This window comes from Poeciliopsis prolifica, unplaced genomic scaffold, assembly GCF_027474105.1.
Source record: "Poeciliopsis prolifica strain line A6 unplaced genomic scaffold, Auburn_PproV2 SCAFFOLD098, whole genome shotgun sequence".
NCBI classification, from domain to species: Eukaryota; Metazoa; Chordata; class Actinopteri; order Cyprinodontiformes; family Poeciliidae; genus Poeciliopsis; species Poeciliopsis prolifica.
In genome coordinates this window covers 682,857-708,330 of record NW_026562473.1, presented here as the reverse complement: position 1 = coordinate 708,330, position 25,474 = coordinate 682,857, and the positions used below count along the sequence as shown (strand labels likewise).

Here is a 25,474-nt window from a genome sequence, read left to right as displayed (position 1 = left end):
TTGTTGTCATAACAGTCAGTCAGAGAGCCACATATATTTATAGTGAGTGAGTATATAATAGTGATTGGAAGGTGAAAGTTTCTCTGACTGCAAATACAATCAGGGGAAGCCTCCTGAATCAGTAGGTTGAAGCCACTTCAGCATAAATAACTGAAGTAGTTGTTTTCTGAAAGAGCCGCTCACATCCTTACGCAGGAATTTTGCCCCTTTTTTCCATCTAACTTTTTCTTGATCCAATGAGGATTGCCTTGGAGTGACAGCTGTAGGAACTGAGGGTGCAGGAGTTTCTGAACCAGACTGTCATGGCAGTTGGATCTCTATGGTGGTCAGAAAGCTCGGGAAAATATAGGAATATTGTGTCAGTTACTGTTAAGGACAGAAACGTTAAGAAATACCACTGATACAAAGAAAGGAGAACATTTACAAGGTTAAGAGCTCAGTACTGTCACAGGTCACCAAAGCCCTTTTGACTCTGCATGAACTAGCCAAAATGCAGAAATCAGTCCTCAATGTTGCAGTTAAGTGACAAAAATCTCACAATTTTGTTCTCAGCATTACATCAATCACCACTTCTTTCACAACCTTCTGGTGAACTGTCTGCCATTTTCTGCATGTGAAACTGTTTTCTGATTGGTCAGAATTTCATGAGTGTGTTTATTTATACATGAAGCAGCCCCAACTGCTCAACTTCCAAGAGCAGAATGGAAGAGCAGAATGAGGAGCATTAATGTGAGGCTGTGAAGTAAATACTGTTGGACCAAATCACTGAACTCCCCTGGTTTGGTTCTGGTCCCATGCAGCGGACAAACGTCTCACTGATGCCTTCTGCTCTTTTATTGGCTTCAGATAACATGGACAACAACATGAGATGTTGCAGTTGTGTGGTAGACCACCCCTACGACAAACCAATATATTGTGTCCTGCAGTCGGATGGAGGGGAGTGGGAGGTTCATGACAGCTTGATTTTGTGGTCAGGTGGAGCTGCAGTTGTAGAGACGTTGTCTCAAAGCGGTCCCACTTATGCCGACTTTTCAGCTTCGAAATGATAACCATCATGGCAGAAGGTTTGTTTGCTGCTAGTGGTGTCACACTCACTGGGGCAAGATACTAAACGCTTTTAGCTGCCTCTGTCTGTGGTCAGTGTGCATAAATACTATTGAGTTCAATGCAATAAAAATGCTGTGATTACAGACTTTGTTGGCTGCAGCGTTGATGTAGTTGCAAGCTTGAGTAGAACAGAATGCTTGCAGTTATAGAATGTGAATGGACCAACTGCTGTTGGAGTAACACCGCATTAGAACTTAACTTACTGAAGCAATCTGTGATGATCACCAGCACTCGTTGTTGGAGCTAGAAGCCGAACCCTTGAGCAAGGCAGTTATCAGACCTCCTCATTTCAGCCAGATGTGTTCAGGAAGAGATTCATACTGGTGCCACAGCGCTTCCTTTGTGATGTGACGGCGGTTGTTATTTGTTGTGATGTCATATTGCTCTTCACCATATGTTTCCCCCTGGAGAGATCAGGCTCTCCGTTGATTAGCTGAACAGCTTGGGAGCCCACAGGCCGCGGTGCTGGATGACCTCTGGGGGTGAACGGGGAGGCATGTAATTTGCTTGATGGTGTAAGGTTTTAACACTTGCGCATGTGTGTGTGGGGGGGTGTGTGTGTGTGGGTGTGTGTGTGTGTGTGTGTTTGTGTGTGTGTGTGAATACGCAGGCATCATGATTAAAATGCTTCCCTTGATTACAGTCTGTGATTTGTAAGTGAAACAGAAAAGCTGTTGATAAATGAACACGACGGCGTTGTGCATTTTATTGTCTTGCTGTTACTTTTTGGTTCTGCCAGCTGATGTCATATTTAGGGTTCTGTTCTGTTATTTGGTCTTTTTGATGTGAGATTAATCTATGACTGTAATTTTTTTTACAGTCATAGATCAGCTTACAGTCATAGATGGGTGTTCCCAACTGATGTCTGCTGGAAACAGCCATCTTGGTCCTATCTTGGCTGCTTCCTGTCAAGGAACTGCACAGAAAAAAACTCTCACTATTATGTATTTGCATCGTGTAGCTGATCTCTACGGTTGGCCAGACATTATAGTCTCATAATTTTTAAATTATTTTTACATAGAGTCCAGCAGGGTTCCACAATGCTGTGGCCACTTCCCTCTGCATCAATCACAATCTGCTCCACTGGTGATGAAGAACAAACATGAAATTGCAGAAAGACCCAGAAAGTTTAGGCAATGCTCAACCAGTCAGGTGAAATAGAACTACAGTTTAGTTCACGTTTTCAGCAAGCAGTGGTTTCACCAGAGCCAAGGGTCTGGACACTCTGGACAAAGCAGAGCTACAACAAAAGGCTGTTTTTTTCCCAGTACTTATAGTTACCTAGCAACCCAGAACAGGAGCATCTAGCTTATATACTCCTAGAACAGGAATCAAACCTATTGGTGAAAACAAAAAGATCCAGAGAAACTCATATTAGTTCACACAGAAAAACTCCTGGTGTTCCTATTTTCATAACTTTTGGTCCAGTTTGTCAGAACAAGAATCTTATAATAACTCAATAATAAGTTGAGTTTATAAACTCAACTTATTTTAAGTTGAGTTTATAAACTCAACTTATTATTAACATTAAACGTGAGGAACCAATATTTAGTACTTTTACTTTTCTTGACTACAAATGAGTAGTAAAGAAACTGAAGGGTTTCAACACTCACATGGGCAATGACAGTGAGACCTGGAGGGGCGTGGTTGGGAGGAACGCTCCCCCCGATCTGATGTTGGACTTTTGTTCTGGTCACGGATTGTCCTTAACGAACACCATGTTCAGGCATCAGGGTGTCCAAATGTGCACTTGGCACCAGGACACCCAAGACCGCAGTTCCATGATCGACTTTGTCATCGTTTCATTGGATCTGGGGCTGTATGTCTTGGACACTCGGGTGAAGAGAGGTTCGTAGCTGTTTACTGACCACTACCTGGTGGTGAGTTGGCTCCCATGGTGGGGTTGGATGCCTGTCTGTTGGGAACATCTGGTGGAATCCCCTGTGAGACGGAGCTTTAACTCCCAACTCCAGCAGAACTTTGAACATGTTCCTGGGGAGGTGGGGAACATTGAGTCTGAGTGGACCATGTTCCTCGCCTCCATTATCGAGGCAGCTTATTTTCTGGTCAATCTACATTCCCACCCTTTTGTGTAGTGGTCATGACCAAAAAGAACAAGATCACCAATACAAGCAACTGAAATAAGTTTTCTCCACAGGGTGGCTGGGCTCTCCCTTAGAGATAGGGTGAGAAGCTCAGTCATCCGATAGGGACTCAGAGTAGAGCCGCTGCTCCTTTATGTTGATAAGATCCCTGGAAGAGCTGGAAGAAGAGGCTGGAGAGAGGAAAGTCTGGGCCTCCCTACTGAAGCTGCTGCCCCCAGGACCTGACCCCAGATAAAACTGGATGGATGGACTTTTCTTTACTATTAGTTTATCTAGAGAAACTCCTATTAGACTATACATTATGGAGTACTTTTCGCTTTCTCTTTGTTATTTTGTTTGTATTTTCTTTAATTGTTGTAAAGCACATTTAATTGCCTGGTTGCTGAAAATGTATGATATAAATAAAATTACCTTACCTTACCACTACATCTCCAGTCCACTAGGAGTTCACATCTGCATTTGAATCACACAAGAATTCACTTCAACCAAACCAGGACCTTGGTTTGTCAGAAAACCAGAGTTCACTTTTTGGTCTATATATCAGAGTTTAATAATGCATTCACACCTCCCCAAATCATCCAGTCATAGTTAAACGGACAAGGGTTTGATTAGATTGGACTGAACAGGGCTGGTGTGAACACACAACAGGGCAATAATCCCAAACACAATGTCTGACCTACAGCTAATGTCTGACCATGACACCTTGCTTATTTTAGAACAATTGCTATGAGCAACAACCATTGTGGCACCAATAATGCTGTACAAAATATTTTTTTAAATTTTAGTAAAGCTTTCTTTCATTGATTGGTGTTTTTAAGCTTTTACAGTTATGTTAAATCACATTTAATTTATTTAAAGAACTTTTTACCATTGGTGCCAATAATAGTGCAGTGAAGCACAGCAACTGCTTTAATCACAGTAGGTTTACTTTTCAACAAGATGCCGGTTCTAAACTACGATGGCAGAAATTTATAAGAAATAAATTCTGAAATTTGGAGATTAATGAGAGAAATTTTCTAGTAAAAATGGTTGAAATTTGAGTTTGAAACAAACATTTGCTCAATAAAACTCTTTTGAAAGTCAGACACTTCCAGATTTTTTTCTAGCAAATTCCAGAGTTTCTTGTCAGATATTTACTCCTTTTTGTTCCTCTGTTTACAGTGGCCCTAATATGCTGCCGTACTAAACAGCTGGTGTAGTAAAACCTTTATTGGCCAATAAATGACTGTACAAAATGATTTCCTGGGAATGTATCCTCTATCAACACTATAGCTGTGTGTTATAAGGAGGAAATGTGGCAGAGGTTTAACTTTTTATTGTGAAGAACCAAAAATGAAACAAATTCGGAAAGAAGACAAACATCAACTGTAGAATAACTCGTAGAGTTAAATTCAGACTGTTTATCTCAGTTTTATGGTGTCTTTGCTGGTCAAATGTCAAAAAAGCCATCAGACCCATGCAGTGTTGCAGGAACATTGTGACACTGCAGGCAGTTAGGGTCCTTTATGATTCTGTTATTGTCTTATGTACAAATGAAATGAAAGTGATGCTACAGTGGTTTAACAGGTGGGGCCCCTGCAGCCCTCTAAATGACCCCACTTTTTAACTCGCTGCCTTTCAGAGGCAAAATAACTGAAAGCTGCATGTGGTGCAAAGTGGCCTATTACAATAATATAGCATAATCCTCTGAAATGTACTTCCTTTTATAGTTTTTGCCTCCTCCTTCCATCCAGGAGAGTCGAAATCACCACATATACCTGAGGACTTATTCCCAGTATTTTTTGTATATTTTTGTGATATTCCTTCTTAGAATTATTCGACATCCAAGAACCAACTGACAAGGACTGTGAAAGCGTTTCTAAAGCTCACTGAGCGACTGTAAAGCCCCTCAGGTTAGTGTGGTATGGTTAGAGGAGGATTACCTGAAGCAAACAGCATGAATGTTAGCTGAAGAAGACAGAGGATGATATGCTGTGTTATCATCCAGCGAGGTTTAAGTGGCCTCAAGCACCACTAGTGACTCACTCGCTCCAGTCAGCAATGACTCATTAATATATGCTTAGATGAGGTGATATATATTTTCAATATGTTTTTAATGTCATATTTTCTTCCATTGACACCTTTTCAGTAAACGTCCAGCAGGGCAGAAATGATTGGTTACTCTGTTTAAAATGGGTCAACTCTTAGCAATACTTAGAAAAGCAGAAAATATTTCATATGTTCTTGACTCATAAGCATAAAAAAGTTACATCTTAAAAATGTTGATGGGAATAAAAGCTTCTGACTGCAGTGTGTGTTCTGTGGTTAATGTCCAACCATACTAGTACACATAACAAAAATTAATATTGTCTAAATGTGCATCATTTCTTACTAATCAGCTCAGAAAAGTGAAACTTGTATATTATATAGAATCATCACACAGAGTGACATACTCAGTCTTTGTTTCTGCTCATTTTGATGATATTAGATTCCACATCAGTGTCTCAGAAAATTATAAAATTATAAAGGTCTTTAGTGGAAACTCCTGATCAGCGAATGAACTCAAAACTTCTGCAAAGTTTTTGTGGACTTTTAAACACTTTCTCACTCTGGTTCAGTCTGTTACATGATCATTGTTAAGAGCTGACTGGACAGTAGACAGTCAGACACCCTTCACAAAGACAGGAAGACACAAAGGTCAATGCTGAAGAAGCTGGTTGTTCAAAGTTCTATATTCAAGCATATTCACAGAAACATGCATGGAATGAAGTGTGATAGGAAAAGCAACAAGAACTTCAGCCTTAAGAGAATAATAATAAGAAAACCATTCCAGAAAAGCCACACACAGACGAATATGAGACATTGGACTACAAATGTGGCATTCCCATGTCAAAGTACTGCTGGATCAGAGACAACATCAGAGGCATTTTACTAGCTGAGGAGGAAAGGAACCTAGACACTGCATACTTCCTCTGTTGACCAGCTGAACAGAGATGCTGCTTTGATTTTCCAGACTTGGTACCGGCCCACACTGCCAGAAGTTACACAGAAAAAAAAAGTACAATTACAAAATAGCATAAAGACTGGACTCAAGAATGATCTAAGAAGGTCATGTGATCTGATGAGTCCAGATTAACCTTCTTCCAGAGTGATGGGCAAACCAGGGTAAGATGACAGGCAGTAAGTGTTGCGCCCATCATGCCCAGTGTATATATGTAACTGCCTGTAGGGGGCAGTGCTGTGATCGAGGGTTGCTTCAGTTAGTCAGATCAAAGTTCAGCTGACTACCTGAAGATGCTGGAAGAGCAGGTTGTTGGGTTATTTTCTGTCCTGATGACACAATGATATTATAAATGACAAAGCCAAGCTTCATCAGACTGAAATTGTTTAAGAGTCCTTCAGGGAAACATCATGGAACACGGATCAGACTCCACACAGTCCAAACTTTGACCTCACTGAGAGTCTTTGGGACGTGCTGGAGAAAGTTTTTATTTTCACTCAGTGGTCAGACTCTCCCATCATCAGTAGAAGACCTCAGTGAAAAAATGAATGCAACAGTGGATGGAAATAAATCTGACAGGCAGAAGCAAAAGCTTATCTGAACAAGGCTGCAGTGAATGTGAGTTAGAATTAAAATCAGGAAAATCAGCACCAATGGTGCTGCAACGCCTGGACAACAAAGTGCCTTTCTGAAATAGTTTTCTTTTTCTAACAGTCTACAGTGTGTGGCCCAACATATCATTTCTGTATTTAAATGTATTTCTGTATTTAAATTCGTCATTGATCAAAGTTAGAGCAGGTCCAATGAAATAGTTGGTGTGAACCTTTTGTTTTGGTTACAGTTGTTTGTTTTGGTCTTGTTTTTTAAACATCCATCCATCCATCCATCCATCCATCCATCCATCCATCCATCCATCCATCCATCCATCCATCCATCCATCCATCCATCATCCATCCATCCATCCATCCATCCATCCATCCATCCATCCATCCATCCATCCATCCATCCATCTTATTACATCCTTGTCTCTAGTGGGGTCAGGAGGTGGTGGTGCTCATCTCCAGCTAACATTCCAGGTGAGAGGTGGGGTCACCCTGGACAGGTCACCTGTCTGTTGCAGGTTTTTTAAACAGCATAATATAATGTAGTCTACTATAAATTTGGTCACTTTGGTATTTCAGCTGCAAAAGTTTTAGAAAACTGAAAGACACAAAGATCCAGAGGATTTCATTCAACCCAGAGCAGGAATTGGAACAAACTTAGAATCCAGAGAAACTATATTAGTTTCTAGAGAAACTACTCATTACCTTATGTTTGTGGTATTACTTCCTGAATCTTGGTGCAGTCAGACTGCTCGCTTATAATGACCTCAATGAGGCACTGTTTTCATCCGACTGCCCCTGAAGGTGAAGATGATGATGATCTGTGGGGAGGAGGAGGAAGGAGGGATGTCACCAGTTAATAACCTCAGCCTCCCCCTGCCTGTCAGCATCATGATCGCAGAAAGCACCGGGAGCTCTCCACGGAAGGAGCCGCGCCGTGATGACCGACAGTGAGCGGAGCTGCAGCCCGTGACGCCCGACGTTTCCTCCACCCAGCCGGGTAGATATCTCAGCGCAGCGCGGTGGGATCGCTGGAGTCTTGGCACACACACACACACACACGCACACACACACACGCTCAGAAACTGCCTCCGTCTCTCCAGAGTGCACTTGGAGACTATTCCTCCAAGGCTTCTCCTTCTCTCCATCTGGGGAATTGAGAACTTCGTAGGGAGCAGACCGCTGCAGGCGGAGGATAAACGGACCCACGGATCGGTGTCCGCCGGCCGGCTGCGCGTCTTTCTGCGGCGCGCAAAGAGGAGCTGCTGCAAGTGTTCCCGTCCCGCCTCACTAGTCCAGTACTCGCCCTTTCCCCGAGCCCACTGGACCGGGCGTCCCGAACACGACCAACATGGTTCTCCTGGGGTTCCTGCTCGCTCTTCTCCTCCCAGGTAAGAGTCGCTCTGTGCTGTGATTCTGGAGACCAGAAACAGAAACCGGCTCCTTACAACTTTACCAGACATGATCACTGAAAGTAAACTTCACTTGTCTTCTTGTTTTCTGATACAAACTTCATTCTGGACTCTTTTTCTGGACTCTGTCCTCAGAGGGACAATAGGTGGAACTTTCCCGCAGGAAATTTCAGATCAAAAACGTGAATGTATTTTAGATGTTAGTTTCTGGTTGTGGTTTAGTGGGAGACAGACTGTAAATATATTTACATAAAACGCCACTAGGCTACGCCCTTCCAGCTGAAAGCTCCTCACTGATCAAACGGTCAATCTGTCAGGGTTACTGGGAGGGAGTGCTCCTCCCAGTTCCTCCCAGTTCACCCAGTTCACCCAGCTGGATGAACATTAATTACACCAGTAGCATTTTATATAAAGAAAAAAGAAACATAAAAAATATTAATTTATTATATATATATATATATATATATATATATATATATATATATATATATATATATATTATATATATATATATATATATATATATATATATATTATCATGCATAAGTTATCTGTAACTTTGATTATAAAGGAGTGTAAACATATTTTCTCCCTTTTTTCTGCAGATTACTTTGAAATCTGCAGATTTCAAAGTAAGACAAGCAAAATCTCTAAGACCTTCAGGAGAAGTAATAAAATATTTTTATGGATAGTTTCCATAAGAGAATATTGTCCAAGCTATAGAAAAAAAAGATTTACTGTTTCCTGTTCTAGATTTTATCCTCTTTGCTCTGGAAATCCTTTCTTCTTTCTTCCTCTCCAGAGGGAACATGGATAGAGTAAAACATCTGGGAATTTTTTCGAAGCTTTTCAGTAGTGAGTTTCCTTTATTATATTTTAATTCAGTTCCAATTGTGTCTGATTAAAGGTCTCAATGAGACTCTTGTTTTCTCCCAGAGAGCGGGGCCTTTTATCTCATCTGAACAACAAGCTGGATCTCCTGGCGATTTCATTTGTACTACATGTTCAGCTGCACTTCTTGACAATTTCAGATCCATTTAACAAAAGTTTTTTTATCTGAAATGCTGCGTCTTGTTGGAATAAAATGAGATCAATTTGTTGTGGGTGTGTGCGTGCTCCTGAGGACCAGCTTGTTGAGTTCATCTCCATGTCTGTGTTTGTTCCAGGCTTCAAAATCTGGAAGAAATTAATAGCAATATATATATATATATATATATATATATATATATATATATATATATATATATATATATATATATATATATATATATATATATATATATATATATATATATATATATATATATATATATATATATATATATATATATATATATATATATATATATCTATACCCCCCAAAAATCAAAAAAACTAAACAAAACAATGAGCTGTAAATGGCTATTATATCATATTTAATATGTGTGGTACAAGCTGCAGAAACCATTTTGTAATTTCACATTGCAGTCTGCGTGGACAGTTTTACAGGTAGACGCTGCTGGTGCAAATTCACTGCAATTATCCAGATGCAGAAAATATGAGCAAATATTCAGGCTCATAATTTGAGGAGGCTGGATAGTTTTTAAAATCTTAAGGAAACAAAATAGTGAAATAGTTTCTTACAAAAAAAAAAAAAAAGAAAAAACACAAAGCCAGTTTGTCGGGCTCAGATGGGCTCTGGAGGAGTGGTGTGGGGCTTATTGATTATTTTATCAGAAAAATCACACAGGATCAGAGAGGATCTTTCAGCTGTGCTGCATTTGGACACATTACCTGCTACGGCCAAATATTTGTTGAACTGAAATGCTTTAAGACGAACTGAAAACTGGACATATGTGATGTTGCTGATTGGTTTTTAAAAGACAAATTTGCTTCAAGAAAAAAAAACAAAGAAAAGCTTTTTAAATTTAATTGATTTTCTTTCCACTTTTTGTGTGATTGAGATGAATTTTTTTAGTAAAGAAAAAAAAATTCTATTCTCTGTGGGATTTTATCTGAATAAATAATGATATAATAAATATCTCTCGTAGTTGTGTTTGGTCATCAGGCAGAGTTTATGTTCAGCTGAATTTCAGAAAGTGATCTGCTGTGCAGTGTAATGGTAACAGGGTCAGTGATATTGAAACAGTTCACTAGTCTAACTTTGTGATTCACCATCATTCCCTGTTTATTATCTCATTGGATTTTTTTAAATAATTTTTTTTCTGAAAAATTAAATTAAAAAATTGAAGAAAAACATCAAGCTCCATCTGCTTGGTGTTTTCAGTTTGTCCTCCTCAGTCCTGCTAGGTGCAGGCGGCCTGCTCTCCGATCAGCGCCTTTATCAGGGCCGTAGCAGAACTAATGAAATTCTCCCACGGTGGATTTAAACGAGAGCTTGTTCTGTACTGCAGCGTGGCCCTTCTGTGTTCATTAGTCCTGTTAATGATTGTCCATCGTGTTCTGATGCTGTGATGTTGAGTGACAGGCTCATGTATCTCCAGGTCCCCCCTCAGACCCGCATCCCCCCTCCACACTCGGTTCTCTCCCTGAAGGCTTTCAGGTCATGTCTGACTCGTTCTTTTTTTCAATCTCAATCTAAATTCCCCCTCGGATTCAGCTGCGCGTCAGAATAAATTGTTCAAGTCGTTCAATGAGGAAGTGCAGTCAACCGACACCGGTGTGCAAACACATTTGGAGCAGCGGTGTTTGACGTCTTATCGGCGCTCAGACAGGTGTGCGTGTTTGTGTGTATTTTTAGGGGGTTGGAGTGAATTCGTAACATGGTTCACTTTGCGTAGATGCCTTCTGGGAGTTTTCCAGGACATAAAGTGATACTGATACTTTGGGAGAGTAGCAGTTCAGCAAACAGGTCTGCATAACTCCGCAATGGTTCGCCTTTAAACGTCCTTATGTCTCTGGACCGGAAGTATCACCAGGGGGGTGTCTGGCATAAATGGAACCCTGGGTAATGCTTTCCTTCTCCATATGCAGAAACCAATTAATAAACACAGATGAGATTTTAACCACATTTCTGAAAATACTAAGAATTGCTCTATTTTTATTTTCACACTTAAAGTAATAGTTACACATTTGATTAAATCAGCTGAATTTTCATACATCTGGACATTTCTCCATCTAATTCTATCTAATTAATTAATAATTAAAATGCATTTTTGTTTTTGTTTTATCAAATTCATGTTGCAGAAAGTGGATTTTAAACAATATCTGCTCACCGTTAGCGGATGTCTGTGTTGCTCCTGCTGCCCTCTGATGGAATGGCACCCTGGTCAGAGAGCCACAATGGCCAAATCTAACCTCCACTTTTTAAGTAACTGCAATTTCATGTTTTAATGGAGATTTCTGTGAATCGTTTTCATGGATTTTTCATGTAGAACAGAAACTTTAATTTGGTTCTCTTTCAGATCACTTCCTTCTGTGATCGATACGCATCTAGAAATCAAACTGCATCATTTTCTTACTTAACAAAGTCATTAAATGTAGTAGTTTTTTGCTCTTGACATTCCATCCATCTGTTGGTTCTTTTTTTACACCCGTTAGCCTCACTAGATCATCACAAGGCAACAAACCAGATCAGCAGCCGTTATGGATTCTGTCAGTTTGGATCTCTCATTACCTTGCTGTGAGACAAAACCTGAAGAAAACCCAGAGAGCATCAACACATGACATCTCTGCATGAATTCAACTGTTAGATCAACACTTTTTTCAACTTGTTTAATCTTCAACTTACCAAACTATCCAAAAAGAGCAAAACCATCAATATGTTTTTATTTGTTTATATAACTTTGCTGGAAAGAAAACTAAATCTTTAAACAAGGAATAAAAATGCTTTAAACTTGATCATATACTGTATATTCATTTCATAGCAGAATGTGGCATTGTGATTCAAAAACTAAATGCTTACAGAAATTGAGATTCTAGTTCATCATTTTAAATCAGCATTCCATGCATCAAATGATCATATGGTACCTCCAAAAGGTTTGGTTGTTACACAGACCATATTCAGAGAGTGGCCCAGGTTCCAGTTATGGCCCTTGAAATGATAAATGTTTGGTCCCAGACCACAAGTCAAGAATTGTACAAGTTTAGCCCTCAAAATAGAAAATTGATGAATCCAAAAATGTGAAAATAAAGCAACAGTCCACAGCGCTTTTGTTTTGGATTTCTAATGGTACACAGATTTTATAAAAAATTATTTATTATTGAGTATGTAAAACAAAACAAACAAAAAAGTTACAATAAACTAAGTTTTTGTATATTTAATTTAATTAGACAGATTTGGCCTCTGGAGCAAAAAGTCTGGTCACCTCTGATTTAAACTGATGACATCATAATCTCATCATATGTCAAAACATATTACAAACCAACTGGACTTTCATGGTGAACAATCTAGAGTTTGATTAAATCCCTGTGAATGTGCCCATACCTTGTGTTCCCCAAGGCAGTGTGATGGAACCTTCTTACTTTCCAATATGCAGTAGGAGCCAGTGCTGTTTGATCCATATGAGAAGACATGTTGGAAAACAACATGGTGACTTCCTGAGGCTGTGTGAGTTTTAGCTTGATTTCAGTAGCTGTTTAGTTTGAACCCTCTTTGTTTCTACAGACTTTTACTCATTCCCAGCTGGTTTCATCCTAGGGACCTTTTGAGACTCAGTTTGCTCTATTTCCACTCTTATTCTGATGACAGAATAAGCTTCCTCAAAGCAGTAGGATTCTTCTGTGGTATCAAATATTTTGCAACTTATCTATTTTTAAGAAAGACATCTGTCCAACACTCCAACACTCCAAACCTGTGCATTAATTGGGCATCAGCACCTTTCCCTTTTATGCTTTTAATTTAGAAGTTAAAGAATTGGATCCACACAGCATGAGTTCTTACTCTGCTGTAGTGTGTGTGGGCGTGTGTGTGTGTTGTACCTTATTGATTACCGGTACTTGCTTTACGTAAAAAGCCAAAATGATTAAGAAAACCCTTCTCCCACACAAGAACGTATATTCATATAAACACACAGATGTCGGGTGGTTTTGGCTCATCTCTTTAAGCTGCCCCACCTTTGAAACACTTATTTCTGATGATTATTCCACTGCACTGCAGGGGAGCATGCTTTGAACAACAGGGGCCATTGCAGTAAGCAGACAGCGAGATTGAGACTGAGAGAGGACGTCTTATCTCTATTGATCTCTGGTGACAGATGATGACGTCTATGAAAAGCAATGAGGCCAGTGAAATGAGTATCATAAAGCTGCTTTGATGATAAGTGTGGAAAGAAAAAAAATAAAAAAGCAGCTTGGAGTCGGATGGCGAGGCGATCATCCCGGGTCAGAACCGGTTAGAGGGAGGAGTGAGGATGAAGAGGATTAGAGGTGAGTGAGGGGAATGAACTTGGTAAAAGAAGTGAGGAAATCCATCTTCCCTCTTCTGTTACATTTAATGAAAAATGAGCAGCGGACGAGGCTTCCATCCACCTGCTTCCATCTGATCTGGAAGCAGGAGTGTATGCGCCGTGTGTGCCTGCTGATGAGTGTGTGCGTGCCGCATGCTTCTCAAAGGGAATTGGTGTGTCTGGGGGAGTAGTTTGGAGGTCTTCTGTGTGGTTTGTTGATAACTGGGATTTGGAACTCAAACACAGAGAAAGCAGATGGTGTGTTGGCTGCTGCTGCCTTCACTGTGTGTTTGTTGAGTGTGTGAACAAACATTATGCTGCGTGCGTGCGTCTGCGAGTGTGTCCTTATCTCAACTCGACTCCGGCCCCGAGTCAGTGGTCCCTGAAGGTACCTCTGCTCTCTGCGGTGAAGGTCTGGGCCAAGGCTTGACCTCATGTCCATCTGCTATTATAGTGACAGATGTGTCAAAAATTGGCTTCAGATCTGTGGCTGGACCTACAATCCCAAGTTAGTCTCTCTGACAGATTTCCGATGGCAGCAGGAACCACTGACTTCCATTTCCTCTTGTTCTTTAAATCCTACAAATGTTTGGAAGCTCTCAGCTTCAGACGTCTGCTTGTTGTGTTACGTGAAGTAGAGCATCTCTGAGGGAACGTTCATTATCTGTGGAGAAAAATAAACACTTTGCCTTTTCATTCACATTTTCATTTTTCAAACACTTTTGACAATTGAACCACACGTCTTTCTGAAGAAAAAAAAAAGTGTTTGGCTCTGAGTCAGTTTGCTTCTTCCACCCCCAGTTTAATATACACGTTGTCGTTTCATATACTTCCATTTTATACCACCAAGCAAACCCTTTCACACTGATATACTTGTATTTCAGTTCACTTCCCTGCTGAGCTGGCCATTTCAGATGTCATAGTGGTAAAACTGTTAAATCACATTGTGTAATTGGATTTCATAGTTTATTATTTACTGAAAATTTCGTTTTACCTCCCTTTTCCATCTACTCTGATTTAGGCAAGTTGGCTGACATGAAATATGAACGATTAAGTCCTCTGATCAACCAGAATAAATCTAAGTGACTTCCTGCTGGTAGTAATAAGTAATAAAGCCACTTTTCCTTTCAGTAGACCATGACTAACATATAAGAAATCATCATATGTTAAATTATAGGTTGCCAAAGGTTACAAACATCCCCCTGGTGTTCTGATGGATGGTCTGTGTAGAGCCTCTTGTGATAGACCGGGAAAAGTCACGTCCAAAACTCCAGAGATTGAACACTGTGAAGAGGTTTGATGACCAGCTCATTTAATTTACTGTCAATTGAACTTCGGCTGGTTGTATAGTTTGAGGTTCTAATTAAAACAACCTCAAACTATAGTGTATCTGAAGATTTCCAGCAGATACACTAAACCCTGTTGTTGAATTATTATTCTGCATTATTGCCCTTCACAAAGTGGTGAAGGGTAACATGATTGTGCTGTTTCAGAATTGCAGTCTGTCTCTGGTTGTGTCTTTTTAATGGCAGCAGAGGATGTGAATGACCACGCTTCCAGATATTATTAGCTAATATTAGCTTGAAGGGCAGCAGGGCAAAAATAGTAATAACAATAACTTGAGTATTATACATCAAAGTAAGCAGGTGAGACTCTCACACTGGCTCTATGGCTCACTCATGAGTCCCATGCACCTGCCTCTGAAAGTCTTTTCAGACCTTTCAGCTTCTTCCATTCCCATCATAGGTCTGCTGGTGTTCAAAACTGTGTCCTAATTGGACGGTTCTCTCTTGCTGCTTCACAGTTTCTGTCTGAATGTATGATCTAAACAGCATGAGAACATTTTAAAACAGTTAAAATCCAACCCATTCTTTGCAATAGCCAGACAAAATAAAAAGCTTAGCATTTGAGTAACAATAACCAAAACATTTTTTTTCCAGATCTTGTTTGAAAACTTTACTCAAATCACAGTAATCCAAAGTGTTTGAAATAGGAAAACATGAAACCATCATTTACTTCTGCTCTCCAGCAGTCATTTTCTCTTCTATAGCTTGTGAAACTCAGAACCATTTTCCTTGACAAGATTTTTCTTTTGTTGTTGCTTCTCACTCCGTTCCCCTGACAGCTGCAATTCGTGGCTGTTTGACAGATTTTCTTTCGACTGCATTTTTGCAGTCGGGATGTTTGGAGTTCGAAGTAGTTTTCAGTCATTGTGCATTTATTCTCTTATGGCAGCAAAACGAGACCTTTCAGGCTCTCCCGGACTAAATGTATTCTGTGGTTTCATATGTTCAAATTTTATGTACACAAAGGCAAAAAAATGCTCAGCTATTTAGAGTTTCCAGAAAAGAAAAATCTCTCCTTTGGATATTTAATATTTTTAGTTGCTTTTCAAATCAATTAAGACCTTTAAAATTAGGCTTTTTTTGACAAAACAAAAGAATCCTTTCAATGTCAAAGTGAAATCTGGTTTCTACAAAATAATGACAATTGAATCCAAATTTGAAACATAAAATTGGTGATAATTTTTTTAAATATTTATCCCCTTTGATTTTCAGCAACCATGGCTACCGTTACATGAAGACTAAGCAGTCAGTTTGGAGTGATGGACACAAACAAACCCTCAGGACATGAACCTGGAATTCACATATAATCAACAACAAATACAAATGCAATAAAAAATGACAGCTATTTTTTCTTTTGCTTACTATATTGTCCCGACCCCTAAATAATAATAACTCAAATCAGGATATATTTATATATATATATTTTTTAACTCCCCACAAAGAGAAACACTGATAACTAATGTCATATTTAACACTGCAGCTTATTGAACTCAGGTCTGGCCCCGGGTGCGCTGGTCTCTGTTGCTGACTTCTATTTGGATGAAAGTGGAAGTTCGGCTTGTAACTGAACAACGATGATGCAATTCTAACTCTTAGGTGTGAGCAGCGACTGTGATTGGTTCTCCTCCTTGTGAGGAGAATATTGTATGGCCAATTGACATGACACTAAGGCAAGATGGCTCCGCCTCCATGTGAAAACAGAACAGACCTCCGGCATACTAACGGTTATATGGTGAAGTAGTGAAGCTCACTGTGTTACTGCATTACCTGAGATTTTTGGGGAGGCATATTTGCCTCATCAGTCAAGATTAAGGGAAAGAAAATGCAAAATATTTTGGTCTGGAGAAATTGATGTTAAATCTCAAAGGTCTGATGAGCGCTACACTGCTTTGGCAAATAACTGAATGTGTTTCTTTTCATTTGTCTTTGACAACTTTGGCTAGTTGGTGGTTTTCTGCTCTATCAAGGCAACAAGGCCCAGCAGGAGGAAATCCTGTAGAATGCCATCTTGCAACAAGCGTGCTCCAAAGCCTCTGGTCCAGAACTGTTGAACGCTCCATTAGCTCCTGGAGAATGAGATGCATTAAATTCAGAGTCCAAGATGATTCTCAGATTGGAATGTTTTATAAATGATTGATTTAATTGACTCCACAAAAATGTCTTCACCCAACTTCTGCATGAAGCAAAGTGTTGAAGCATGGGGCTGGTTTTTACCAGGTTTCCTTTTCAGAAGTAAAGGCTTCTTCCCGGCTGAGTGGCACTACAGCCGGTTCAGTTCATATATTATGGACAAGACAAAGGACATTCATAAAATTGGGTCAGGGTGTAATTAACAGAACTTTACTATTGGCAACCCTTCGACAGTATAGCACCTAATGTTTCTCTAAAGGCATCCAAGGTGCTTTTACTGTTTGCTGTAATCCATGAAGACATGTTGACAATCTGAAGGGCCAGTTTACATCTGTACATCTCTGTATCTGACCTGAGGGACTGAGCTGAATCCCCCCTCCCCAATTCTTTTTTTCTCCCTTTCAAAGCCACTTTACTTGAGGCTTCAGTTTGCTCAGTACACAGCAACACAACAGGGGAAGACATTCATCACTGTGTGGGATGTTTCCAATCATCCTGACATCATCCATTATATTGGTCTTTGATCATAATTAGACTAATCATGGCCCCTCCATTAGCACAGTGTCTTATAAACAAGGAAGTGGGGGAAATTAGATTTGTGATTCAGAGTCTCTAAATTTCTGGGATATGTGATAAGAGCTTTGCAGGTGACACACTGACTTCTGTGCAAAAATTAGGAATCAGGGGACAAATTCCTAAGAGTTGGAGGCATAAAATGGCCAATTTATATTGTTATTTTTCAGCACTGTGTTTCATTTTTTTTTATTATTAGAGTGGTTGACCTACACTGGTGCTCCAGAACTAATTTTACAAGTGTTTTGAAGTTTGTGATCTGTTAAAAGGTCACTCAGATTCCAATTATGAGCTCTCAACTTCAGCTCTTAGTAAGGAAGCGCATGAAGTGGAGCCAAAGTCCATGCAGGCGCCCTCACATGTCCGGTAATCACAGGCTGCAAACACACAGCCTGCCTCTACTCAGCTTCAGTCGAGTTTCAGGGTGAGTTTTTCACAATTCAGCCATCAGAAATGAAGGAAGCCATCAGGAGTGGAAACTCCACTGCTGCATGACCTTATTACTGAAAAGACTGATAGGGTGAGCATCATTAAAGCAGAAAATGGTAAGGTAAGGGAAAAAGAAAATAAAAATGTATCAGTTCTTACATTTGCTTTCATACTCATTTTGATGCAGGGAGCGTGAAAACGGGAAATAACAGGTTTTAAATGATACACAGTACATCCATTTCTGTATTTTATAGCTGTGAAATAGAATATGTAGAAAAAGATGCCTAAGAGAACCACAGAAAAACAGTCGGGTAAAAAAGGAGTTAATGGCAGCAGGTAATTGCAATTTGGAAAAGAATGCATCAAAAATAATTTGGAAAAATATTTTACAGAAATGGCTCCTTAACAACATCTAAACTAGATTTTCACCTTTTGGTTGGGAAACTTTTCATGTCAGTTTTTGGTAGAATGTCATATTCTGGAGTTATTTTCTCGTGAGCGAAATTGTACTAGAATTACTGTCACATGAGGAGTACATTTCCACCAAAAAAGTATTTTAAGATGATTGTCACACTATTTACAAGAGAAAACTGGGATATTCTCTGATTTTAAAAAGTTGAAAAATTGTGAGGGAAAAGTTAAAATAGTCCAGGAATAAAGGCATTCTGTAATGAGAGGAATTGTAAATAAAGAAGACAGCTGTGGTGCATCAGAAAGCCCGGTGGACATCAGAGACGTCTTTGTGTAGTTTTGTCTGTTAAATAAAATCCACAAATTATTATCACTTCTTCTTTCCAGTTTGCCATGAATTCACATTTGGTCTCATGGGTTTTTGTGAGATTTTCTGTATGATATCTGATTGTTGGAGAGTAAAATCTGTGTGTGTGTGTGGTGTGTTACTCACAGGAGCCACAGGCTCCACACCACACACTGCACGACCAAACCCGTTTTGCCGGAGTGTTATTAGCATTGTGTGTGTGGTCTCTGTAGTGAACCAGGCATTAGTTCTGCAGATACACGCTTGCAGATATGAAGCTGTAGTAATGGAAGCTGCAGAGGTACTGCAGAATGATGGGCTCAGAATGAACAGGATAGAATAGGTATATGTTAAGACTCCAATTCTGGCTGTGCTGTACAGCACAGTGTCTCTGTAATGAATAATTGAACTAGCTTTCTGTTTACTTACTGATTACCTCACTCTCCAACATGTTGACTTCACTGATCTGAAACTGACATGCCATTTAATTCAGAATTGATGGGATTATGGCTTTATTTTTTATTATTATTTTTATTTTTTTATGCCAGCCACTCCTTATTATTGTGTTCTGTCATTCCTACTGAGATTTCTTTCCTCTCTCTTGGGTGATAAGTTAAATTTGTTGTTGTTTTTTTTTTTTTAGATGGCTGTGTGTTCTTTCTCTTTTCATTCGACTGTGTTTGCCATCTCTTGCTATTCTAACCAACCATTTACTCCTCTATTTGTTCCAAACAATCCCGAAGTGGATGTGAAACGCATCACTTCCACTTTTCATCACAGTGCCAGGATTACTTTCACCCAGTAAAGCACTCTTCCTCCTGTTTATCCTCAACTCAGTTGTTAGGAGCAAAACATGAAAACGTGTGAGCAGCAGGAATGTGTGGTGAGCAAGAGGAGCGTCCAGACTGGGCATCTGGAATGAAAAGAGAGGAACATCATTGTGGAGTAGCTTCATCTCCTGCTTTGCACTTCAAACTAAGTATAGATCTAACTGTGTGGCACAAAGTGTAATCCTGCAGGAGTCTAAAGGCCAGCAGCAGCTGTTTCTGTTTGTTTATGGTAATTATATCACAAGCTCAGAATGAATGCCCTAAAGATTTATTGATGCTGAAGTGCATCATTATTAAAGACAGAGCTGTTGCTGAAGCTGCTGCCTGTGATCGGTGAAGTTGTCTTTTGTGATTTATCACGCTTCTTCACTGTGAGGAAGCGGGTGATCGATATTTTCACATGAATACCTATTCATTCTTCTGTCCTTCACACGCAATGTGAGCGAAGGCTGCTGTGTTCTGTGTGTTTTTCACCTACAGGTTATGAGTTTTAATGATGCTGATGTCAGGGTTCTTTTGGACCAGTCCACCATTTTCAGTTAGTGTTTACTAGAATAATGTTTGCATCTGGGCCTTGCTGATCTTCTTCTACCTTTAACAGATTAAGAAGGTAAGATTTTCTCTTCTGTACCTACAACAATGTTCTTGTGCTTTCTTTAGTTTTCAGCATAACTTTCACAATTGTGACTCAATACACTCAGTTAGGTATGCTTCCACACGTATTCTATTATATTCAACTGTTACTTTTATCATTATTTGAGATTTAGTCGGAATCAAAAATGATTTGTTGAGTTTCGCTCTGCCTGTATACCCAACCAATCCAAACTTACTGCCATTTATTTCTCTAATAGTTATGTGACCAGTCCAGTTGGGGTGGTACGGGATGTGTCAGTGGAGGACATTGCTAACAAAAACCTTAGTTGTGCTCTGAAATTCTAATAATAAACATTAGCTCTGCTAAAGCTCTGTACAACACAGTAGTTTGCAGAAACTAATAATAATGTGCTAAATTCAATTTGAAATATATTTTTTCTTCAAAAATATATTTTTGGGTTCCTTTAATGTTGACATTATAAATGACATGCTCTGTGGTTATACAGTGGTACAGTAGGTAGTACTATTGCCTAGCAGCCAGAAGGTCCTGCGTTCGATTCTCAATCCGGGGTCTTTCTGGGTACTCCGGCTTCCTCTCACAGTCCAAAAACATGGCTGTCAGGTTAATTGGTCTGTGTGTGTGGTTGTTTGTCCTGTCTGTCTCTGTGTTGGCCTGCGACACAGAGACAGACTGTGTCACAGTCTTGGTCTGGTGACCAAGAACTTGGTCTGGTGAACTAGTTCTGCCTGTAATGACCTTATATATCATGTTTTTGCTTTTGTCTTGTTCTCTGTGGTGAAGAAAGAATGAGGCTGAGAGGGGAAGTTCATGATTACCAATTTATCAATGTTCTGCTTTTGAGACATGGATATGGACTGAAATACAAAGATCATGGATTCAAACTTCTTCTGTATGATGGCTTGGTTTACCCTTAGAGATAAAATGAGGACTTCCATCTGAACAAATGTAACAGTAAAGCTACCGCTCATCTGGATTAAAGGACTCAACTGAGGAACTCTGATCTGGATGGGAGTCTGTGACCCATTGTAACGACCCGTCTAGGGCTGGTCAGGTCATACCATGAAGGATCCATCCTCTTCACATCCCAAGCAGTCAACACACATGAAGTTAAACAGTTTAAAATGTTATTTATTTTAAAAAGATGTGTTTTGATTAAGATGTTCAGAGTGAGCAAATGCCAAAAACAACAAACAAAAGGAAATTATATTAACCAACTTACCTAATGGAAAGTAAATAAACCAAATGACAAAACCTTACCTCCCTAACCAAGAAAAACATGAGAAAACTAAGGAAACATGAACAGCAGCTCGCTCCTACAAACTCCAGAACTTTACATGACAAACAGTGTGGCCTGTTGAGGATGGATGGCAGGAAGTCCGTCAGCAGCTTTTATGTCCGTCACATCCAGGAGGCCCGCCAATTGAACGTCTCCATCGTCTTCTAGGAACCAATCAGAGAGAGGCACCTGCACACTCATATTTGCATAATTAAGTTGACGATGCTAGTCGTAATACCTACTGAGAGGACAAACTGGACAGTCCTAGGAAAACTGGATGGATGGATGGATAGATGGTTGGATGGATGGACTTGTTGAAGAATATGACAGAAATCTATCTTCCCTGATTTTTTCTTGTAATTCCAGAATAAAAGTCTAATCACCATTTGAATACCTAATAATATTGAACATAATTTCTTATTTTTATTGATCAAAATTAATTATGTTTGTGTCACTGTGCTATTCTCTTGTCTGGTGTTGTGCCTGTATCCTCTGGGATTGCTAAATAAAAGTAATGTGTTTTAAAGAGCATGCTTCTCAGGCAAACTGCCAATGATTTTACAGCCTATAACTCTGTCATGCAGCTCAGCTAGCTTGTAGAAAAATGACAAGTAGTATAATTGCAGAATTGCTAATGGACAATGTCATTGTGTTCTGTTTGTTCACTTTGGTACAACCATTTTGGTGACCTAGTTCTAAGTCAGCAGGGAGTCAGGAACAAAGCATGTCACTGTCTACTCTTTATAAGTGCCGTGGCATGGTGATAAAGATGTTTCCTTTAACATGCCGTCATCTCACTGCACAGTGAACATCCCCTTAGGAACAATAAAGATCATCTGATTCATTTTCCACATTGATCTAATTCTGTAATAATCAATTGAATACTGACTGACCTGGTCTCTCAGACTAATATATCAATTTAATTGGCAGCATATGCACCAACATGCATTTCTGTTTCATATGAGTATGAGTTGTGTATTGCAATATATTCATATGGCATATGGGCAGTCAATATAAATGAACCACACAGAAATACTCATAGTCTGCATTTGTTGGAATGTAGTGCAGTCTTAAGGACGTAAACACAGGAGCGACTCCCTTCACGCCGTGGGATCACAGAGCCGCTGTGCAACCAATGGGAAGTTGTGATTGTTAAAACACAGCAGATCACCCAAACTAAATCCAACTACACTGAGATAGTTTCTTGGAAAGCTTTCTTGTAAATATTTGAACTGCATTATTTTTGCAGCACTTGATTACAAAAGAGATTAAAACCTGTTTGCCACTAGAACGTACTCAGTTCCACTTGACAGGACTTGGTTTTCAGGGTTTTCCATTGGGAATGATTACTTGGTCGGAATTTAGTCGGAATCATGGCTGTTATGCATCTATGTCTACACTTACTACTTTACTACTTTTAATTACTCCACACAACACAGCATTGTAGTCTACCCTTTAATACCCTTTAATACTTGAGGATCGAAGGGGTACCCGAATACCCATTTAATAGATGTAATTGTGTTTGTATGTCAAGTAAAAGCAAACATGTTTGGCCTGCTTTCATCTATCTTCAACAAATCTGTTTTAAACACGAGTCATTTGAAATTGGAATAAAATCTTCACAAACAAACAAGCAGAAGAAAATACTTCCTAACATGAAATGTGTGTAATATTTAGAGCAGTCATCACAGTGATGATAAACAAAAAAACTGTAAATATATAACTCTGTATGGAGCTAAGGGAAACATCCCCAAAGGTTTAAAACAAAATGTCACATTTTCATCAAGTGTTTTTTTCAACTCTTCAAGACTGTCAGGTGTTCATAATTATGCTGCATAATTTCTGCTTTCTTATGATTTACTGACTCTCTTTATGGTAATAGTTTTTCTTGGTTAATGTTCATCTTGATCAACCCTCAGAAAACAGTGGATAGAAAGCTGCATTAGTATTTGTTTCTATTCACAAATTTGCATGAAAATTGGGGCAAAATGTATGTGAAATGTAGATGACATGTGGATGTGCCAGTCTTTCAGAATGGGATGGCGCAACATCACATCAGTTTCAGCTAACCCTTCCAGGAGTCACTTTGTATTTGACGGTTTTTAGTTGGAAGAAAACAGGCTTGACGTAATCATCTGGAATATTCATGATCCCTTCTCTCAGTTTTTCGAAGAGTCTGAGGAGGACGCTGTAGTTATAACTCATGTCATCAAATGATTATACAGGGATGTGAAAATCTATTTGGCCCTTAGAGATCGAAGTTTAATATCAGACAAAGATTACCTTCAAATGACTAACGTAATGACTAAAAATGCCAGTCAAACTAGCCTGTTCATCTGTGGCAAAGTCACCATCTTCTTAACCTAATAATTCATTGCCTTAACTGGTAATTTTTTTAAAATTGCTGTGAAGGAATTTGGGTGTGCTTTGATTTCAACTTATTTAGACTAGTCAGTTTTTCCACATAAACGCCCTGACAAAGCTCTCACTGCTCCGTGGGATTTGGGTGATTCCATCTTTGTCCAGACAGGAGGAGCCTGGTAAACACCAGCTTCTTGTGCTCCACTTTGCTTTTGATCATCAGCTACTGACAAACGACTCAGAATCTGCTGACGTGTTAAATGACTGGACCTCTGCTAACATTGTGAAACTACAACCATAAATAGACTGCAATTCTAAAACTGCGCAGAAAATCAACGTTAGCATTCACCACCTCTTCTGTTGACTGATTGGCCAGGTTGCAATTGCAATTCTGAATTGCTGGTGTGCTTTGAATCTTTGCCATGTTGTGTAAACCCAACGTACTTGACTGTTTTGTTTGATTTCATTCGGCGCACTGATTACAAGTGGAGTACTAGAGAACGTTGTTTTTTTGTATTCACACAAGCCTTCCTGCTTTCCCAGCCCACAGTTCAATGGTAACACTGCAGATGTCCGTTGTCTTCTAATCCTCTGGTGGTCGGCCCAATCTCTTTGATGGTGGAACGTCAGTAAAATGTGACTCTCCCATGTGATGCTGTGGAATCTTACAGGACATACAGTTTATGATTTTCCACTAGACTGTAAACTGATCCCACATTAGGGAAAGAAAGAGACTTTGTGTCAGAGTTTATAATCAGGCAATCAACTTGAATCTATGATCAGGTTTTTTCTTGTCATTGACCAGCTTTTGAAATGATCTTTATTTTTGATATTGCAAAAAGTATAAAGACTTTTTTGTTCTAGTCTGTTTCATTAGTTTATTTTTTAAGATGTTTTTTAAAGAAAATATTTTCATTGATTAGTGCTTCAAGTCATTTCAGTGACCTCTGTGGGTTTTCGGTCATTAACATAGTGGTATTTTATTCATGTGTCTGTGTTGTTCATGTCAACATTTCAACATTAATCTGAATCATATTTAAAGTCACAAAGTAAAACTTTGTGACTTAAACAAGTTTCCAGCAGACTTAAGACCATTTAAATTGTCTTCTTTCTGAGCAGTGATTGGCAGCTGTGATATATCTCTTAGTGAAAAGATCAAAGCTCTTTAAGTGTAGCTGGAGGCGGTGACCCCGCCACATGCAGTAACTGACAGAGCCAGTGAAAAGCTGGGGACACAGCATGTTGTTGCTACTTGGAAATGTAAGAAATCTGCTATGTGGGAAACTCAATGCAGGTTGGATTGTGCTTGGATTTACCTCGCAGTGAAACAATAAATAAAAAAATAGTGTATAGTTTTCATCAATGTGTTCGGTTCCTGCTGCTGAGTAATATCAAACCAAATAAGATGAGTAGTTGTGTTTTTCTCTTTACCACAGTGGTTGTTCATTAGACATCCAGGGGCCCTTGGGCCCCCTGGATGTTTCAGTTCTCTCCCTGGTGTTTGACCTCCTCAGCAGGTCAATGTTTTTTAGGCCTCTAACGAGTCATCATTTGATCCAGGTG

General features: G+C 39.4%; 1 protein-coding gene across 1 annotated transcript in view; it reads left to right on the top strand.

Moving 5' to 3' along the window:
* Window positions 1-7,716: 7,716 nt before the first annotated feature.
* The window catches only part of gfra3 (GDNF family receptor alpha 3), a 43,097-nt gene continuing 25,339 nt past the window's right edge, over window positions 7,717-25,474 (top strand). Inside the window, exon 1 of the mRNA XM_055023286.1 lies at window positions 7,717-8,185. Within this exon, the coding sequence (XP_054879261.1) occupies window positions 8,146-8,185 (40 nt within the window). The 5' untranslated portion in view covers window positions 7,717-8,145. The remainder of the gene's footprint in view (window positions 8,186-25,474) is intronic.